Source organism: Rhinolophus sinicus, chromosome 4, assembly GCF_057876585.1.
Source record: "Rhinolophus sinicus isolate RSI-liver-muscle chromosome 4, RSI-T2T, whole genome shotgun sequence".
Taxonomy (NCBI): Eukaryota; Metazoa; Chordata; class Mammalia; order Chiroptera; family Rhinolophidae; genus Rhinolophus; species Rhinolophus sinicus.
The window spans coordinates 104,829,857-104,851,127 of record NC_142504.1 but is presented as its reverse complement, the minus strand read 5'-3'; the positions used below and the strand labels follow the sequence as shown (position 1 = coordinate 104,851,127).

The 21,271-nt window shown below is 40.9% G+C and overlaps 2 protein-coding genes across 3 annotated transcripts; both read left to right on the top strand.

Annotated features, from left to right (window-relative positions):
* The first annotated feature begins 49 nt into the window (after window positions 1-49).
* LOC148758435 (uncharacterized) lies at window positions 50-5,555 on the top strand. The gene is made up of 3 exons (XM_088798014.1): window positions 50-353; window positions 1,771-1,910; window positions 5,253-5,555. The coding sequence occupies exons 1-3, from the start codon at window positions 136-138 to the stop codon at window positions 5,264-5,266; spliced, it is 372 nt and encodes a 123-aa protein (XP_088654140.1). The 5' UTR covers window positions 50-135; the 3' UTR covers window positions 5,267-5,555.
* Window positions 5,556-5,839: 284 nt separating this feature from the next.
* Window positions 5,840-19,918, top strand: NARS1 (asparaginyl-tRNA synthetase 1). Of its 2 annotated transcripts, none has more exons than XM_019755315.3 (15): window positions 5,840-6,048; window positions 7,111-7,190; window positions 8,997-9,062; window positions 9,163-9,255; window positions 9,548-9,637; window positions 10,597-10,675; window positions 11,513-11,583; window positions 12,331-12,417; window positions 13,655-13,876; window positions 13,984-14,183; window positions 14,874-15,009; window positions 15,649-15,762; window positions 17,689-17,820; window positions 18,142-18,273; window positions 18,824-19,918. In XM_019755315.3, the coding sequence occupies exons 1-15, from the start codon at window positions 6,006-6,008 to the stop codon at window positions 18,953-18,955; spliced, it is 1,677 nt and encodes a 558-aa protein (XP_019610874.1). In that variant the 5' UTR covers window positions 5,840-6,005; the 3' UTR covers window positions 18,956-19,918. The 2 variants fall into 2 exon arrangements, with proteins under 2 accessions (XP_019610874.1, XP_019610875.1); XM_019755316.3 differs by having other exon boundaries at window positions 5,842-6,048; window positions 7,108-7,190.
* Window positions 19,919-21,271: the final 1,353 nt, after the last annotated feature.

The following is a 21,271-nucleotide window of genomic DNA, read 5'->3' as shown; positions in this document are numbered from 1 at the left end:
AACTAGGGGAAGCACGTTGCCCGGAGACAACGTGGCGGCGCTGGCATCAAGTACCCTGAGCTCCAGCCGGCTGCTGCTAAGGTGGCCCGTAGAGGTCAATACAATATTAGGCCGGCGATTCGCATCTGGCGCCTGATGGCGAGAAAGGGTCGTCACCCGGGAGGTTGGGACAACGCGGAGTGGGCGCAGAGGCGCAACATCCAGGACGGCGAGAAGAGGGAGCCTGGAGTTGGCCAGAGCCAGAGGAGGAGAAAGAAGAGCAGTGCCACGCATTCAATTCATTCCATTTATCATTCACTCATGAGCACCAACAAACTTCAGTTTGTTCTTGGAAGTGACCCTTTGGCGACGCTGTGAGTAAAGTTATGCTTCGGGAGGGAGGTTGGACTCCATGAGACTGTCTGCCTAAGATAGTTACCAACCCCTTGCTGAGTGCAAGGGTCTGTGCTAAATGCCCTGGAAGGATGCCAGGAAAGCATCTTACCTACTGTGGAAGAAACAGGGCCCAGATACTAAACCTGACGAGATCAGGGGAGGCCTGCATGGCAGGCCCTACAAACTCAGGGACCAAAATTAACCACACAGAATGGCCTGAACATAAAAATTCCTAACTAAAAGTAGGCCATGGCCGGTAGTCACATCCTTGGCCTGTAGCTTCCTTGGCAAAGGTCAATCTTTACCTTACGTGAGCCTGTCTGTTGTCTTTTTGCATCTAAGATAACATGCCCTTGGAATGTCAGAGTAATCCCTCTTCCCGGACGCCCAGGGTACAACCCATCACGTCAGAGAAGAAAACTACAGGACCCCTCCTTGTTGTTCTTGTCCTTTGATTACCATCTCTGTGCCGTAAAATGCTACTAACTCTCCTGTACCCACCAGTGTAAAAGAAGTACCTGTCGCTCCAATTTACTTTTTGTCCAATCCCAGAGTTTTCCCGCTTTGCTTTCTCCCACCCCCTTAATCTACCACCAATGGATTTCATGTAACCCTCCTCCTCTGATTCTAATGTATAAAATAAGTTACAAAACTGCCATCTTCCAGAGCATTGTCTCAATCTGTTGAGATTTTGCTTCCCTGCAATTGTCATTCAGTTTGGGTCAGATAAACTTTTACAAGCTTTCTCTTAGGCTGGATGTTTTTTCGTTGACACTACAATCTAGTGGTGACAAGTAAGGGCCACCGACCAGACACAATGAACACTGGCAAATACAGTGCTACTGTGGGCAGATAAGAGAATGCCCCTGGGAAAAGGGACGTGTGACCTGACCACTTTATTTTTATTACTAGGGTAGAGACTGAGGGTAGTGGGTAGAGGGGTTGGTCTGCAGAAGCTGTGTTCCCTTCTCCCCCTACCCATTTCCTGTGGTCTCCACTGGTATTAGGAGACGTGTAGTCTTTCCTTTGTGTGATGAACAGTAAAGATTCTTGCCTAGTAGCTTCAGCATAGGTCGTTGACATCTCAGTTATTTCATGGAAATGAATATACCTGGAGACTTCTTTGAAACCAACAAACATACCCCCAAAATAATAATATGCATTCCACTATGGGGGAGATTGCACCCTACATTGGCTACTGGTTTAAGGCATATGTGGCACCCTTGCAGAGTGTCATAACTGACTCCTATGAGGCCACTCAGCTATTTTTACACCAGCTGCTTTTGGGTAATGGGGTATGTATCAGTCTACTATTGCCACAATAAAGGTGTGTAACAAAATGTTCCAAAACGTAGAGGCAACACAGCAATCATTTATTCTCACTCATGCATCTAGGGGTCAGATAATCTGGGCTGAGTTCAGCTGGCTTTGCTCCAAGCTGCAGATTCTCACTTTCCTTGGACGAGTGGGCCAGCTGGGCCATGTTCTTCTTGTGATGATGGCAGAAGCAAGAAAACAAGCTCAACCGTACCTGCGTAGGTGAAATCTTGGCTTGTATCACATATCCCACAGTCAAAGAAAATCCACATGGCCAAAACCAACATAAATGAAGCAGGGAAGTATATTTCTCCCATGTAGGAAAGGGGAGCATGTGTGAGTATTTTAAACAATCATTTAAGACAAAGCTCATGGTTAGACCAGTGAACTCCACAAATTTGAGCCCATCCTCACTAAAAATGTGTTCCCTGGTTAGAAAAGATGTTATGCGCCATAGAGATGGATACAGCATTCTGTAAATTCACAGGTGTTGGTGCTGCAAGCGGGGAGGGCACATTTCTATGTGGACTATTCAGACAGGTTAGTAAGTATGGTTGCTAGGTGGGGGGGGCCGGGGGGGGGGGTCCCTGGTGGAATAAACAAAAAAGCAGCCATATCCTGAAACTCCAAGACCTGGAATGTCTCCTTCACTCCAGGACAGAGACATAAGAATATGCCTTAAGGTTAATAGATAATCTCAAATCCCTTCTGGCTGGATAAAGGAGCAGATCTCGTAGATAGGAATGGGTTGGTTCATTAATCCCTTCAGGATGAGCAAACAGCAGAAAACCTAATAGATGAGTTCTATTAGAAGGCTCCAGCCCCCTTCCCCAAGCAGGAAGGGGAAAGTATAAAAGTAAAAGCCTTTTGCCCTAGCCAGTGGGCACCCCCCAGTTGGCACCCCCTCCCGCTCGGGAGCTGCAACCTCTTCTCCTGCCTCTAATAAACTATCTTCCTTTACAACTTTTTGCCTCTCCCTGGTCCGTGTGTCCATTCTTCGGCTTCACGAGACATGATCCTGCCCCACACCCAGAAACTGCCGGCAGATCCAACATCATCTACATCACTATGATGCTATAGTTGAGAGGCACATTACTGCCTCCTTTAGGGGTCTAATGTAATCCACCTGCCACCACGTGGCCAGCTGGTTCCCTCAGAGATTTGTGTCCTATCAGGTTCTCTACGTTGGCTTCTGCTATTGGCGGGTTGGGTGCTCTGAGAGGCAGTCGCCAGCCAGATCAGCCCTGATGAAGGGCAGCCCATGAGGTCTGACATATGCACAGCCTCCATCCTGTTACTATGGCCACTTTGTATATGGCTTCTTTGAGCAAGCACTGGGGTGTTTTGGGGAAAAGGCCAATGTCCATCGATTACAGAGATCTCCTTATTGAATGCCTTCTAATGGACATTTACATGGGACAATACATCCAATTCTATGGATCGGATAAAACTAAATTTATGAAAAGCGGTTTGGATGCCAGTCTCTTAGTGCCACCTGATAGGAGCTGTGTGGTCTTTAGTTGTGGATGCAGCCAGCCTGTAAGGAGGGACCTGGGGGAATAAGTAACCCACCTCCCTCTCTTCCGCCAATGCTCCCCATTGGCTGTATCTGGCCAGAAGCCAGAGAACCAATTGATGTGGTTCATGTAAGTCAACCTCTAGGAGCTCAGAGCAGGATGAAGAGGAGACATTCATCTGGATGGGCTGTGGTAGACAGCCCCTAAAATGGTTCCCACCGAGCTCCACCTTGGTGGTATTGACCCCCTGTGTAGTCCTTTGCCATGTTGCACTAGGGTTGGTCTGTGTGGCCAGTGGAACATAGCAGAAATAATGAAATGCCAATTCACTTATTCGGTTATAAAAAGCACTGCAGCTTAGGCCTTCGTCACTGTGGTAGGCAGCTAAGATGGCCCCTATGACCTCTGCCTCCTAATATGCATGCCCTGGTGTAAAACCCTTTCCTGGAGTGTTGGCTGGACCAAGTGAGTTGATTCTAACGAGTAGAATGTGGTAAAGTGATGGGTTATCACTTCTAAGAGTTGGCTACCAAAGACTATACTTCCACCTTGATTGCACTCTTTCTTGCCCTCTTACTTGCTCTGAAGAAGCAAGCTGCCTTGTAGAGAGTCCCTAGTAGCAAGTAATTGAGGGAGACCTGTGGGTAACTGCCCACAAGGAATTGGATCCTGTCAACACCCACTTGAGTGAACATGGAAAAGGATCTACCCTCGGTGAGACTTAAGAATCTTAAATTTCAATGACTGCAATGCCAGCTGACATCTTGATGGCAGCCTTTTGAAAAACCCAGAGCCAGAGGCCCCAGCTAAGCCTTGCCCAGATTCCTGGTCCACAGACAATGTGAGATCAATGTTCCTTGAAGTTTGGAGATAATTTATTATACAGCAATAGGTAACTAATACAGTTTCAGTCTCTCTCTCTCTCTCTCTCTCTCTCTCTCTCTCTCTCTCTCTCTCTCTCCTCTCTCTCTCTCTCTCTGATCACTTCCTTTGGGGGAAGTCAGTTGCCCTGTCATTAGCAGCCCTATGAAGGACCCACCTGGCAGAAAACCAAGGCCTCACCTAGCTAAGCTTTCATGTCTGCAGCCCTTGCCCAAACCTGATGCATGAGAGACCCTGAGCCAGAATCCCAGCTAAGCCACTCCCAAATCCCTGACTCTCAGAAACTGTGAGGTAATAAATGTTCATTGTTTTAAGCTCCCAAGGTTTGGAGTAATATGCTTTGCAGCAATGGATAACTAATATATGAGCAAACAAAAAACATTCACCAAAGAGAGAAAGAGAAAGTCCGTGAAATTGGGTGAAATATTATTGAAGAAAAGTATTTGGTTCATTTTCCTGATAGATTCTGAACCTACGTATGAAGTTACTTTTAGAGTTTCTTTCATAACAAAAATACGTTTTCCTTTGACTCAAGGACAAACCCTGGTATTCCACTAAGTTGAGAATGATTATATTCATTACACTTTATTTAGTACCTATTAGGTGCTGGGTAGTGAGTTTTTATCATCCTTCACAAGTAGGGAAGTTAAAGCTCAGACAGGTTAGGTAATTTATCCCAAGACACACAGTTGGTAAAAAGCAGAACCAGAATTCCAACAAGGCCATTATTGTGGCCTCCATAATAGGGATCCTTGTAACTTTAAATAAAAATATACCATAGTCTAAGTCATAAATACAGAAGTGTGTTCATTCATTGAAGTTAGAACGTAAAAGCATCAAAACAGGCAATGCATACGAGCTAGGATTATGTATATCTATGTTTCTCACCTCCACCCTCACCCCACCTCGTTTTTGGCACTCAATATATTTTATGATGATGAAACTGAGGGTTCCTATGACCTTAGATTAAATTCAGCTTTAAATCCTAGCTCTAGAGATCATTCCCCCTGCCCCGTTCCCCAACTCAGAGACCTAACCTTTCCCCTGGATAATCAGCAACCCCCAGGCAGCAGAAGACAGTTGTCTGGACATGTCTAATGGTCACAAGATCCAGGACCTCTGGCAGCTAAAGATAACATCTTGACCTAAGTTATGTTTCAGCTCCTGAGGCCTGATGTGGAATGACTCCCTGCTGGAAAAGACCTCAGAACTATCCTGAAGACCTGAAGAAACTTGGAAGAGACCTTGGAACTGTCCTCAAGATGTGAAGAAATACTTTATTACCCTCATCTCGGACCAATCAGCTCCCAGAACGGACCCCGCATCCCCTAACACAGGGTGTCTTATGACTCTGCCCTTTATAATCTGTAACCTACATGCCATCAGGGAGCCTGGTTTTGAGTATTAGCTTCCTACCTCTGTACTGGCCAATTCAATATTAAACTGTTCTTTCTATACTGCAAACTCCTGCTCGTGCATTTGTTTGCATCTTTCCAATTCTGGGGATATGGAAAGAAATCCTTGGTCTGGTTCCCAAGAGGGCCCTGGAATCTACAGCTGGGGGCAGAACTGTAAGACTCAGCAGAGAGAGTAGGGAGGTGGACACGGAAGGGAGCGGAGAGCAGCCCCCACCGAGTCTCCAAGATCGGGACGTGCCCAGTCAGTGGCGCCACTAGAAGCTGGAGCTAGACCGGCCGGCGGCGCCGGACCGGAAGTTGCCGCTGCCCCGCCCAAAGATGGCGGCTGCAGCGTCACTCGCCCAGGTTCCCTGACCACCGGTAACCAATAGCGCCGCGACGCTCGGGTGACTCACTGGGGCTGCTTATGCACGACGTTCTATGATGCAACGTTGGAGTCCAGGAAGCCACCGGCGCACGTTGTAGTGACAAGGCGGGGGCGTGTTGGGAGACTGCTATGTCCTTGGAGGTGACCGGGGCGACCGCAGGCATGGTACTAGGTGAGTGCGGCTCGGGGACACCGTTGTGTATAATGAATGGCTCGGTGCCCACGCCTGGGGCAGGAACCTCGTTCCGGCCGATTCCTGACACTTACTGATGCCTGGCACAGGGTGGGCGCGCCACCGCTGTTTCTGTGTGAATGATCGGAGGGACGCGGGTGGGCTCCGCTGGGCCCCCGCGGGCCCGGACGCGCTGGGCCGGCCGCGACTCCCTCGAGCCCTGTGTGCCCCGGGGCTGGTATGGCGGCCGCGCGTGGCCCTGCCCAATTGCGAAAAATCCCGTGACTCGTCTGACACTTGGGCACTGTCGGACGTCAGGGGAGTCCAATATATGTCACTCTTCAAAGTGATAGTCAGGGAAGGACTTTAGAATTCTAATTCTCTTCCACACCTCATTTATATTGAGATTTCCAGGGATACCATAGGGCGCACAGGAAAAGGAAAATGGAGGTCTTACTGCTGTCACTGTTGGGACGTAGCTGTGAGGCCTTGTGCAGCTTGTTCCACCTTAGAGCTTCGGTTTCCTTTAAAGCTCAGAGAGTAGTGGTGTTTATTTGCCATCCGTGCACTGGCCCTGGGATGTGTGATTTGTATGTGTAATTTTATTTCATCCTCAGTGCAGCGCTTCAAAATAGGTATTGTTTCCCACATTTTTTTTTTTAGACAAAGAAATAAGCTCAAAGAGGGTAAGTGAATTTTCCAAGATCACCCTGGCTTTTAAGATGCAATATCCCAAGATTCCAGTCTGGTCTGGCCAACTTCAAAGCCCGACTTTAGTACCGGAGACTCAAGTAGATGGAAGCAGTATCACAGATTAAAGTGATCAAAGTTCATTTTGAAAAGCTGAATCTGTAATATGTTTTTATGATATGGATGTCATTGAAAGAGGGGCATGGGAAAATAATTATGGTATAATTCCTTTTGGAGTGTGGTCATTTTTACTAATCAGATGGCTGTTCTCTTTACAAAGATAAAGAATGGGTAAAGTAGTTAGCAGTATGAGGTAACTGGTAATTATTGTTGTCCAAATGAGTAACTTATTCTCATTTTGTAAAACAGCAGAGCTGTATGTCTCGGATCGAGAGGGAAATGATGCCACGGGTGATGGAACCAAGGAGAAACCTTTTAAAACAGGTCTAAAGGTAGTGTCTCTTCTCACACGCAGATGACTCTGCATTTATTAATGGTTTATGTCAGTTATTGTGTGACTTGTGAATAATTTTATTTCAAGCAATAGGTTTCGAAGAGAATTTTCAGGAAAGGGAATGTAAGGATTGTGTACAGTTATGTAGCTTTAAGTGTATTAGATAAGTTAAGTCTAAACTTACTTGAACATATTTAAAAGGTGTCTTTTTTTCCCCTTATCAGGCAGCGTTACATCATGGAATTTTTCTCTCCAGTGAGTCAGAAGGCCAGTTTTGCAATTCTTGTAGAAATAAACAGCTCTCCTCAGATCCACTGAGCTCAAACCCAAGTTTCTTTGAAACTGACTCCTGAGGCCTCTTAGCGAAGTTACCACTAAAACCCAGACGTGAGCCCTGAGACTCAAAAACCTAATTTATACCAGCATACCAAGAATGGACCCATTTCTCAGAACAGATGCTCAGTAACTCATGAGTCTGGACCTGGAAGCCGGATACTAATTTTTAATGTACTATTATTTCTCAGGGCCTAGACTCCTCGAACTAACCTGTTTAGCATATTTATTTTCTAAGCAGACTTATATGGAAAGCCAACTACAGATCAGAAGGGTATTTAGGTTACTGTCAAGTGTCTTGGGAGCATTCTCTCCTCTTGTAGGTCGTACTCTGTGGCTGTGCTTTGGTGTGTCATACATAAGTCTTAACTTTTTAACTCTTAGAGGGAAATCTTTCTCTCATGTCTGGGTTGTTGGGGTGACTTGGGCCTCCCCAAACTGACAGCACTGTTTAGGTGAATGTTTGCAGAATGTTGCTGTTAACAAAAGTGTGCCATGCTGATTTGGGGAATTACAGTTTGGCTCCTTCAATTTCAGTGATATAAAAGGAGGGATCAGTAGAGAGTATCAGGTATTAAATGAGTTCCTAATAATTTGCAAAGATCTCTACAAATTCTAATTGTTAGAAAGATGAACTCTCTTGGATGTTTTTAAAAGATCCAGGTTCCTTCCTCTGTACCAGTCATTGAGTTGAAACTATTGTTAAAACAAGATGAAAAGTATTTTTCAGGTTTGGAAACTAGACCTTTAGAAAAGGTCATTTTTGCAATCTTCAGATCTTGAGACTGGAGAGAGTAATTCCTTACATTTCTTGGTTGACTTGATAAACTTGGGAGAAAATTTGATGGCATATTGGAAACACGTAATAAAACATCTATCTTTTACATACTTTCAACTATTTAAAAAAACAACAATAAACTATAAAATATTAAATGACAGCAATACCTGACATGTCCCAGTATTAGTGAAGAAAGGTATTCTATATATGGTAATTTTTCAAATTAAATGAAGCTTAATCTTTTGTGTCCTTAACCATTATTTTGTTGAAAGATTTTTAGAAACGACGTCCCTGTTTCTTAGCTAGGATTAAGCATTTAGATGGAACCTACAATTAGCTTTTGCTCTTAGCTCTTCTGTGTTGTTTTCAGCTTACCTTCCTCTGGTCCCTATGGCCACTTGAAATTGGGTGCTTCTAGTCTGCTTGTACTGGGAAACTGTATACTGTGTAACTGAACTTGCTAGAATTATTGCAAAAGGACCTGTGGGCTTCTACTTTTAAGAAAATGTTCTTAGTGTTTCAACCAGCCATTCTATCAACTTTGACTTTTGACTGTTGGCGTCTTTTATGCTCTCTTTTTGGCTCTTGATTATGTCCTAGATAGTTGAAGTTGCCTTATAATTAAGGTGTTATGTTGATTTCAAATACTGTAGAATATTAAAGAAATTTTCTTTTCCTCCCTCCCCACCCAAGGCTTTGATGACAGTAGGAAAAGAACCGTTTCCTACCATTTACGTAGATTCACAAAAAGAAAATGAGGTAGGGTGAACCAAAAACTTTACAGAATTATATTTTCTAAATAAACTTTCGTTTGAACATAGATATCTTTAAAAAATTAAATATCTGTTTTTCTTTCTAGAGGTGGGATGTTATTTCTAAATCACAGATGAAGAACATTAAAAAGATGTGGCATCGGGAACAAATGAAGAGTGACTCTCGGGAAAAGAAAGAGGTGAGCAATGAATTTGCCACTGTGAACATTTTAAAAGTTAGAACACTGGGGACAGCCGGTTAGCTCAATTGGTTAGAGCGCGGTGCTCTTGACAATAAGGTTGCCGGTTCGATCCCCACACACCGGCCACTGTGAGCTGCGCCCTCCACAGCTAGATTGGAACAACTACTTGACTTGGAGCTGATGGGTCCTGGAAAAACACACTTAAAATAAATAAAAGTTTTAAAATAAAAAAAATAAAAGTTAGAACACTGGAAACCATGTTAACAAATTGCTTTATCGTTAAAATTAGGCAGAAGACAATTTGAGAAGAGAAAAGAACCTGGAAGAAGCAAAGAAGATTACCATTAAAAATGATTCAAGTCTTCCAGAGCCAAAATGTGTAAGTGTGACATGTATTGTTGTAAATATTGTGGACTTGCGATGGACGTCTGTTATTTCTGTGTCTAGGGTGCCTGCCACGTGGTTTGTTCCTTTGCATTACCTGTCTTTCCTTTCCTGTTAGAAGGGATCAAGAGAAATAACATTTCAGAATTTTGAGGCTGGTAGTTCTTTTGGGGTTTATTTTATTCTAAAGTTTAGTAATTGTGTGTTGAACGGATTCTGTCCTCATTAAAAACTGGCAGACCTGGCAGCCAGCCGGGCTGTGCTGTGTGGTGTTGGTCAAGTAATTGTACGCTCCTGAAGTATTCGTTTCCTCACGATAAGATGAAGAGGTGGAAATCCGTGATTTTCATGATTTTTTAACATACAAAGTTTTGTGATTTTATGAAATCGGATTCCTTCTATATTCTTTTCTGGAACAGAATGCAGGACTGAGTGGGCATGCTTAGATTTCAGATAGTTCTTATTGCTGGTGAATTGTCCTATTTTTCTTGTTTCCTTAGTGAGGAAGCTGTTTCCTTGGCTGTACTCACCACGCCCTTCCTCTCCTCATCTCCTGTCTCTTTCATCCTCTAAGCAAAAAGCTAGCTACCTTTGTTAACGTCCACCTCCCAGAGGGTCAGGTGGGAATGAGGTCAAGGAAAGGACTGTGTGGACTCCGGCTGTTGCTGTTGTGAATTCATTTATTCACTGATTTTTTTATACTGATATCTGGAATGCTATTTGTTTCTCATTGTCGATTTTGCACTAAGAGAGAAAGAAGACCTGGGTTATTTTTTTAACCACTCCAGTATGGTGAAATTTTTTTGGCTCTGACCTGCAGTAGCATAACTATCTGCAGTTTTGCACCATTTGTCACTTTTTAATACTTCACTGCTATCCATCTAATATTAGTGAAAAAGTTGCTATGTGATAAATGACATGATTGGTCAAATGTTGTTTATTTTAACTTGACAGGCGAAGATTCACGCATTAGAAGGATACAGAGGCCAAAGAGTAAAGGTGTTTGGCTGGGTCCACAGGCTGCGTAGGCAAGGTAAATGGCACAGCTTTCCTCTTCTCTGTTTCATTTTTAAATATCCCTGGTCCTAGATGAAAAACAACTTCATTTTCTTGGAGGAATTTTGGTTTTTGGCTGCTAGCTTTTTCAAGGAGATAGTGATTTATATCCCAAATGTATTCTTAATATCACTATTAAAACTTTTAAAATTATTTAAATGCTATTTAAGTATAAGCAGTCAGGGGTATCCAGTAAATATTTGTATAATTGAATTTAATTATTTAATGAAAAGTAGGGGACGTGTTACAGAAAGTGAAGCGCCAAACCTGAAACTTACTTATGGCGGTAGTGTTGACATTTATAATTAGTATATTTTCATTTCTACTTCTCCGTGGGTCCTGATATTTTGCTTTTTCTTGCTCTTTATTATTTTATTATACGTGTTTTATTGGAAGTGGTTATCAAATCCTTCATGAAAAGAAATGGGACATAAATAAGAAAACGAGTGATTCTGTACAGCAATATTTATGACCCGCCCGCTGAGTACACAGTGCCATGCTAAGCACCGCAGGGGAGTCAGTGGTTAATAAGACATAAGCCCTCACCTCGTATTGCTACTGTCTTGCTTTCCCGTGACCATGTGGGTCATGAGGGTCGTATCAGAGCTGCAAGTACAATGAAGAAGAGAAAATGCTTCACAAGTTCTGAGCGGTGATTTTACCAGTGGACACTTCAGAGGAAGGGGGCCATGTGGGAGGTTTGAACTTCCCATGTTTAAACTTTGGACTTTCCTTTACAGGAGGTTGAATTATGAGAAAGTACTTTTAAGTGCCTTGAGAACAGTCTGGCTAATTTTCTCTTTCTCGGTTTTAGGAAAGAATTTAATGTTTCTGGTGTTGCGGGACGGTACTGGGTATCTTCAGTGTGTCTTGTCAGATGATTTGGTAAATATTTTCTCTTATTGGTGACTAAACATTAGATGTTTTTCAGTAGGTCCTTTTATTGTTAGTTTTGGGGATTTTAGGATCTGTATACATGTTTTCAACTTGTGGAAAACATTTATTTATTAGAAAAAATCTGGTTGTTTGTCCTGTGGAACTCCTCACATTCTGATTTGGGTTGATTACATTTATCATGTTCCTCCACTCTCTGTATTTCCTGTAAGCTGGAAGTTAGGTCTGATCAGATTCAGGTTCTTTAGGTGGTGGGGGGGCACAGTGTTTTCATGGGCAAAGCTGTGTTCTTCCAATTGTATCATCGTGAAACACATAATGTCCACTTGAATTTTTGTATGAATGGTGGGTTCGGGTGTTGATAGCCTGATCCCTCCATCATAAAATTCCCCCTCACTTTTCTCCTAATGATTTTATCAAACGTTGATCATAGCTTAGAGGGACTCTGTATTATTTTAACAGTCTGAATTTTAAAGAAAGATAAAAATGAACTTTTCGGATACTTTTAAGAAATGTAGACTAGTGTCAATTATGCCTATGTATGTATGTATATCTATATATAGATAAATCTTTTGTAAAAATAGCTATTCTTTATTAATAATAAAAATTGATGGCCATCTTATTTTACTAGTTTTGGACCAGATAACTTGTTTGTAAATAATCTCCTTTGCTTTCTATATGTTAGAATATTTTAATGTAAAATGTGAATAACTAAATTTGAACTTGATCTTTCTATAGTGTCAGTGTTACAATGGAGTAGTCTTGTCCACTGAAAGTAGTGTTGCAGTGTATGGAACGCTAACTCTGACCCCAAAGGGCAAGCAGGTGAGTGGATTGATCCCTCACTGGGTGACTAGGTGTTTGTTTGTTTGTTTGTTTTTCAATGTCTTTGTTTGTACTTTTGGTATGTGGCATATAAATACACTAATATGATACACTTACTAAATTTAATATGCCTTTTCCTTTTCCAGTGAAATAGCACTGTACAGCACATAAGATATAACAAGCTCAGGCATTTCCAACCTTAGAGAATTCCTGAATTATCCTCATGGACCATAATGTAGCGGGTGTGTGAATACTTTTTCAGCTAGGTAGAAAAACTTAATGATCTACCCAAAAAATTTCAGGAAAGAGTAGTAATCTAAAATCTGAAACTTTCTGAATAGAATTTGAAAGCCTCTTTTAAAAAAGTTACATATAACTGATATTCAGAGAGATGTTTGTTCCCCAGCCAACAGGCATATAACCTACACCAGTTACAGTTACTTGTTGGTAATTATTATTCAAGTAACTATTACTGTGGTTATATTTGTTGTCTGGGAAATAAAATAAATGTGACATATTAACCACCAGGGGGAGCCCCAAGAGTCTACCAGATAGACTAGAAATATGAGTCTCCCACAGATCATGTAAAAGAACCTATGTGAAGAATGAATATCTGATTCAAGTTCCCTAAATTTTCCTTGTAAGTAATGTGATTATAAATGGAGCAGTTGTCGTGATGTTACTTGCTGTCCAGTGTTTGGCACCAAATAATTATGTATTTCATGATATGTGGCTTCTAAAATGAATTGCTTTGAATGGAATTATTAGGGAGAATTTGAATTTTTACTATATATGTATTCCAAAGACAAACAGCTTTGAGTAAAACCTTTGCATCTAAGGAATTTTTCAACGTGGGTACTATGTTATTTAAAATTATTGGGCCAAGGCTGGAAAGATAGCAAAATGTTAGCAGTAGTTAGTAGTTACTCCAGGTTATGGGGTGATAGTTTATTTTATTTTCTAGTTAGTGCTTTTCTATTTTTAAAAAAATCTGTGTGTATGTGTGTGTGTTTACTCTAAAAGAAATATTAAGTATCAATATAAAATTGAATTATTGCGTCTTTATCTTAGAAGGGTAGGCTAATGATGAGGTTCTTAGGTATATCAGCTTAACCCAGTATTTTTTTTTTAATTAACTCAGTATTTTGACATAAATTAAAATCTTTTTTAACACTGTAAAATTTTTGTTTCCTTCTCCCTGCCTGTCTTTCTCCCCACCCCCTTTTTAAAAATGTAGGCCCCAGGGGGCCATGAGCTGAACTGTGACTTCTGGGAACTGATCGGGTTGGCCCCTGCCGGAGGAGCTGATAACTTGATCAACGAAGAGTCGGACGTTGACGTCCAGCTCAACAACAGGCACATGATGATCCGAGGAGAAAACATGTCCAAAATCATGAAAGCACGTTCTGTGGTCACCAGGTGCTTTAGAGATCACTTCTTTGACAGGGGGTACTGTGAAGTAAGTATGCATTCGTCATCGTGCATATGATACCTTTTGCCATTTTTAAACTGGAATGCAGGTGCTCACAATAGGCGTTTCTTTATTCCTCCTTTCCATTTGAACAGGTTACTCCTCCAACATTAGTGCAAACACAAGTGGAAGGTGGTGCTACACTCTTCAAGCTCGACTATTTTGGGGAAGAGGCATTTTTGACTCAGTCCTCTCAGTTGTACTTGGAGACCTGCATTCCAGCTCTGGGAGATGTGTTTTGTATCGCACAGTCATACCGGGCAGAACAATCCAGGACCCGAAGGCACCTGGCTGAGTATGGAATTGTCTTTTATTCAAAAAAATTTTTTAAGAAAATATGTTTAGGAACGCAATCTTTATGTAGGCAGAGGACATCTATGTAAAAATGTTACCCTGTTTCCCCGAAAATAAGACCTTGCCGGAGCATCAGCTCTAATGCGTCTTTTGGAGCAAAAATTAATATAAGACCTGGTCTTATTTTACTATAATATAAAACCGGGTATAATATAACATAACATAACATAATAATATAATATAATGTAGTGTAGTGTAGTGTGATGTGATATGATATGATACAATATATACTACCAGGTGTTATATTAATTTTTGCTCCAAAAGACGCATTACAGCTGATTGTCTGGCTAGGTCTTATTTTCGGGGAAACACGGTATATTAAGAAGATATATGATGGGCAGTTGAATAAATTACTGGAAATCATGTAAGAAGTTTTGCCTCTTAGGCCATAACTAGTTGTGGTCTGTTCTTTCACTTTGCCTTGATCCTTTATGTGCTAAGGAATAAACAAGAATTTACTCTTCAAGGAGGAACGGTGGGTGGGTGGTCTAAAACTAATTTGCAGAGTTGAGAGGTGGTTAGCAAGGTTGGCATTTTCCCTTTCTAGACAGTTTCCCCGTGTTAAAATTTTTGCTTGAGGGAAACTTAGTAGAAACGAAGAGCAGCTCTGAGCTGGTGTCTCGTTCTTCAGATACACTCACGTGGAAGCGGAGTGCCCTTTTCTGACCTTTGAGGACCTCCTGAACCGATTGGAGGACTTGGTTTGTGACGTGGTAGACAGAGTCTTGAAATCACCCGCAGCAAGTATCGTGTATGACCTGAACCCGGTAGGTATAGTGTTTTATGGAAAAGCAAAATTACGATTCTGTTTTTTAGAAGGTAATGAAGTCTTCACCCTCAATTTTTGTAGATTTGATGGCTTGTTGAGTTTTGCAATTTCAGTGTCTAGCATATATATTTTTTTGAGGTATAATTAATATATAATGTTATGTTAGTTTCAGATGTACAACATAATGATTGATATATGTATATTTGTGAAATGATCACCACAATAATATAGTTAACATCCATCACCACACAGTTACAATTTTTTTCCCCTTATGTTGTGACCTTTCAAGATCTACTCTCTTAGCAATTTTCAAATTTACAACACAGTATTAACTGCGTTACATCCCCAGGACTTACGTATTTTATAACTGGGAGTTTGTACCTTTTGACCACCGTCACCTATTTCTGGACTAATATTTTGAAGATTAAAATTTGATACCACTCATTGCCAATAATTATATAGTATTTTAACTTACATAGGAGGAAGTTATGTCATATATTTTCCATTTTTAGGAGTGTCTACATTGGTTTTCATCTGAAATAATATTTTACAAAGATGCTAAATATTTTTTGTTAAAGTGGAAATTTTAGTGTTCATGGGTTTTTTTATAGACACTATCTTTTTCTTTTGACTGTAGAACTTTAAGCCTCCCAAACGGCCTTTCAAACGGATGAACTATTCAGATGCAATTGTGTGGCTAAAAGAACACAATATTAAGAAAGAAGATGGAACTTTCTATGAATTTGGAGAGGTATGTATTCCTTTCTAATCATTGTTTCAAAAGTGGCCTGGTGCTTAAGTGGATTGCTGCTTCTGCTTAATTAACCAGTGAAGTAGGAGGCGTCTGCTGAGCATTCATTGAGTTAATAGAGCTGGAGTAAGCGTTTCTGTAGCGGTCAGTAAATAGCAGCAAGTTTTTAGCCTTCACGTCTGATCCTTTGCCTCTTTCCTTTTCTTCCGTGATCAGTCGTCACAAGCTCTGTTGTAATTCTCTAGGCTGGCAGAATGCTTTAGAAAGTTGTGAACTAAAATTACATGCAAAATCTTGGTGTGTGTATGTGTTTGTTTTGTTTGTTTGGAGAAAGCGTCTGCCTCTCTCAAAAAGGTTTCCGCCCACCAAAATAGTGAATTAAAACTCCTGTGTGTGGAGGAGATTCAAAGAAGAAAATAGCCATTGGTTAAAATGCAAAACTAATGGAGAAAGGCTTGATGGGGAAGGTGGCCTGGTGCGCCAGGTGAACTGAGTATGTGTCTGTTTGGCTTGGGACCACCATCCTGGCATGAACTGGGGGTATGGATTGTTCACACTATCCTAAGCCCTGTGTGGTTAACCATTTCTTACGTGGTATTTTCAAATCTAACTGCTTTACCTATGAAATGTAACTACTGCTAGACAGAGTTTTGTTCTGTTTTAAGGACTGTATAGAAGGACAAACAATATACTAGGCATATATAAATTATTCTTATTGTTTCATGAATTCAGTTGATGATACATAACAAAATTTTATACTGAAAACGTGAGAACTGTTAATACTTAGCAAAGTGGTTTGACTGAGTGGAAAGAACACAAGCTTTGGAGTAAGATGGGCTTAGCTCCCACCTCTGTCCGTACTGCTGTCTTACTGAAGGCCAGTGACCCTGCTCTGGTTCCTTATCTCTGCCTTGCAGGTAACATCCACCTTGCAAAGTTGTGAGCGCTCAATGAGTTAAATGCCTAGCAGGGTCTGGGCGCAGGAAGCCCTTAATGCATGTCAGCCTTTACACCCAGACATATGAGGGCACTAGAGCAGATAAACAGTCTTCAGGCTTTTTGGAATGTGCAGTAAGATTTTTCCCCAATTAAATTTTATGCAGAACTCTAGTATGAAAAGTAGGTAAAAGCTGAGACCAGCGCGGTCCCACTCACTTCCCACTTCCCCTTTAGAGGGTTCAGGACTCCAAGGACTAGAGCTTGAAAACAGCTGTGCCAGGTGTTTGTTCGGCTCCATTTCAGTTCTTATATTCAACAAATAAGTGAGTCTTGTCCAGTTCTCTCGGTCAGTTTTTACTAGGACAAGAGTTTTCAGTTTTAACTGGAATTTGTATGTGGTTTACTGAAGGGCGTTGTGAGAGAGAAACAGATTAACTTGATTAATCATTATCTAACATTTCTTGGCTAACTATTCCAGGTGTGATTACACTTAAAATTTGACACTGGTTATTTGTCTTACGACTGTGTCTGACTACCAGCGAAGGCATAGAGGTTTATTATCATAGGAAAGAAGTATAGATAACAGGAGAGTTTAAAGATTGGTGGTATTAACAACATGCACGGTGTAGATCAGTGATGTTCTGGAGCGTTCACTGATTACCTCGTGCCTCGTGGGACTAAGTGGACCACGTTTGCTTCAGAGCTAAATAAAACTGGCCACTGGAGAAAAGGAACTAACTGACCAGTATCTAGTCACAGTGATATGGCTCGGGTGTTTTTTGTTTTGTTTTGGGGGAGGGATTTGTATTATATTTATTTGTTTTGAGAGAAATTGTCCCTTACACCTGTGTGTATGGGTTATGGGTGGCTGTGTATCCTCTTCCATGTTGCGTTAAGCAGATGAAGGGCAGCTACTGGGTGAAAGAGCTGCTTCTGTCTTGTTGCATTTCGAGCTGTAAATGTTAATGAAGTCTTGTTTAACCTCAGGATATCCCAGAAGCTCCTGAGAGACTGATGACAGACACCATTAATGAGCCAATCTTGCTGTGTCGATTTCCTGTAGAGATCAAGTCCTTCTATATGCAGCGATGTCCTGAGGATTCCCGCCTTACTGAATCTGTCAGTTTGTGATTCAAATCGTATTAGTAATTTTGATTTTAAAGGGGGTAGGGACTGTCATTGGAATAAGATAACAGTTCATGGCAAATATCTCATTATAAATCTAGAATGACCGTTATTTTAAGAAGTGGCTTTTTTTGGCCCTCTGATTGGGTTTAAAATATCTTGTTAAATTACAGAATTTGAACAATATTTGAATTTTGCATGATCATAGAGTTCCGTTAGCTATAAGAACTTAATTGTGGTTTTCATTTAAACTCTGGAGCAATGCCATGTCTGATAGCCTGGTAGTAACTGCATTTTATTCGCTTGTTTTTAAAGGTTGATGTGTTGATGCCTAATGTTGGTGAGATTGTGGGAGGCTCAATGCGCATCTGGGATGGTGAAGAGATGCTGGCAGGTTATAAAAGGGAAGGAATTGACCCCACGCCCTATTACTGGTACACAGATCAGGTAAAAACAGTTTTTCAAATACTCTTTAAAATATTTTCATTGTAATAGTTCTGTATAAATTGAAATTTTTAAGAGGAGAGAATTTTTAAGAGAGGCTAGAACTTTGGCATTTGAAGAGCTGTATTCAGTTTTGTGGTTATAATAATGTGGTATGTGAGTATTGCCTTTTTTTTTTTTTTTTTTTTTTGCTAATACGTTAATGTCATTTGAAAAGCTGTTTAACTGCTGCCTTGCTTGCTCATTGCTGCTGAGTTTTTAAAAATTTATCATTAGGTGCTACCAACATCTAATGCTAGGTTTCATTTTCCCCTGATAAACAGAGACATTAACTTGGTTTAAAAATTTGAAATCTCTTGTTTCCAGGATGGCATTTAATCCCTAGTTTATTTTTCATACCAAATTATTTCTTCACATGTGGTCCACAAAGATGTATAGATTAAGGGTTGAATTCTTAACCATAATAAGTTAACTCATTTCCCAGTAGAACATTTTAACTATTTTAGACAAAATTGTAAACTAAGCATTATTCTTCTCTCTCATTTTTAAACAGAGAAAATATGGCACTTGTCCTCATGGAGGATATGGGTTGGGCCTGGAACGATTCTTAACCTGGATTCTGAATAGGTATCACATCCGAGATGTATGCCTATACCCTCGCTTTGTCCAGCGCTGCAAGCCATAACCGGTTCCTCCTGAAGATGGAAGGAAAGAATACGGTTCGTGAGAGCAACAGACTGCCTCTTTGAAAAGAACAAAAAGCCAAGATCTTCCCGTTTTTTATTCCACTGGGGTATAGCTGGTTCTGTTTTCTCTTTTTGTTTTCTATTCCTACTCCCACAGAAACCAATCCAAATCACGTGAACATAAGTGACATTGATGTCATTTTAAGAAAAAATATCCACTACAAAATTTGGGATAAATGTGTGATATGTAACTCTGCAGTTATGAATACATTTCAGCATTTTATCTAATTACAGTTTATATCTTTGCGCCATACATACCATGTATAATTTAGCAGTTTTTAATTATGGTCTAACACATTCCAGTTACTTAATCTTTCTGTCCTTTTAAGTAAACTGAAATTCTTTAATTTGTATCATTTTATTGTATCAATGAGTTAAAACAAACATCTTGGGGGGAAATTGACAATACGTTATAAAAATCTAGTACTAGAACAGTATAATTCAACAGTAGATATTGGAATTAAATGAATTGTCTCTTGCATTAATTATTAATCTTTTCTAAATCTATGTAGCTGCTTATAATTCTGAGGCATACGAATTGATATGGAAGAATTTGTAAAAATGGAATTGCCTTAAACAATTTGTTTTCAGTACTTCAGTTGGAGAGCACCCTTACTAGCAATTTAAGCTAAAGAAGCAGACTGATCTTCGCTCTTTCCTAAATAATTAAGAATAAATAAGTTCCAAAAGAATTTACAGCTAGAATCTTAATGACAACTGTAAGTGACTGAGTTGTCCCCACTGTGTCCTCAGATCTAATCTGTGCTACCTTATTAACTCTCAGCAGGTTATTGAATGGCTTCATTTCAGATTTGGTTAATTTCTCCCCAAAAATGCATGTCATGTATACTCAATAGGCTGTATTCCCAGCAATCAATAAATGGGCGCACATGAAAACCCTTTTCAGGCTTAATTTTTTTTTTTTAAACTGAGCATCTCTGTCTCATATTAGTTTGTGCCTCTTGCACTTTTTTTATCTTTTTATTTTCATGGTGTGAAATTAGATATTAATTAAATTTAGTAGGAATTACTAAAACTACACAGCAATGAAAAAGAATGATTTTTAAAAATTAGATGTGGGTCCTAGTTACATCTTTTTGTAATCATTTTTGTGTTATTTTTGCACGCATTAGATTATATCCTGTTTTGCAAGTAAGTGAAATGACAGATGGGCATTTGGCCTGTATCTTTCAACAATACTTGTAAGAACGTGAAAGGGCTCTAATTGGATTCAGGTACGCAGTTCATAAGATCAGAATTTAGGTGAAGAGGTTAGACTCTATTAGCCTAAGTTTTAATTGTGTAAATGAGTTGAGAGTTTTAAATATTGAGAGAGAGCAGTGGAATTAGATGAGGATCAGGGCGTCAAGGTCAAGGTGACATCAGCCTGAGAAACTGCACAGTGAGCCGCAAACCTCACACACGTACCATGTTTCCCCAAAAATAAGACCTAACCGGAAGATAAGCCCTAGTAGATTTTTCAGGATGACATCCCCTGAACATAAGCCCTAATGCGTCTTTTGGAGCACAATTTCATAGAACACCCGGTCTTATTTTTGGGGAAACACAGTAGGTTTTCATTCCTGTGGTGGTTGCTGTAATCCAGGCGTCACACCCTCACCCCACGTCCCTGTTGAGGGTCCAGCTCATAGACACACCCTGGGTCTGAGTTCTGGTCTCGTGGCACTCTCCTCTCACCGGGCTTTTATTCCGCAACTCTTTCCTTTCTGAAACCTGATGCAGGTGTGGCTCACACCAAAAACCCCCTTGATCTTTGGTACTTGTGCAGCAGACCTGCTCAAATTTTAGAGACAGATGAGAGGCTAACGCTGTAGCAATATCGAATGACTTACGTATTAACTTTCCCTGTTCAATGCCCGGCAGCCATTCCTGGTGCATCATCCCAGTTTCCTCCATGTTGGTTTTTTCTGTTTGTTTGGGTCTCTCTCTTTCCTGCTAGAGACTTAGCTTGGGGTGGATTCCTTATCTGCTGAGGATTCCCCAGAGGAGATTAAAGTGCTCAGAGTGTGTGGGCAGAAGATGTCCTCCTCATGTCAGCCGAGCTGCTTAGGCCGTTTAGTGAGGGAGGCCTCCATGTCAGCATCCTTAGCTCTTTTTTCTTGGACTGGCCGGATTCCAGACTGTTTCCATCTCCTGTGGGGGAAAAAGGAGAGGAGGGCTGGGTCTCTGCACCTCTAGTAAGGCTAGTTCCCCAAACGCCATTCTTGGCAGTGGTTCTCTGCTCTCAACAGTCT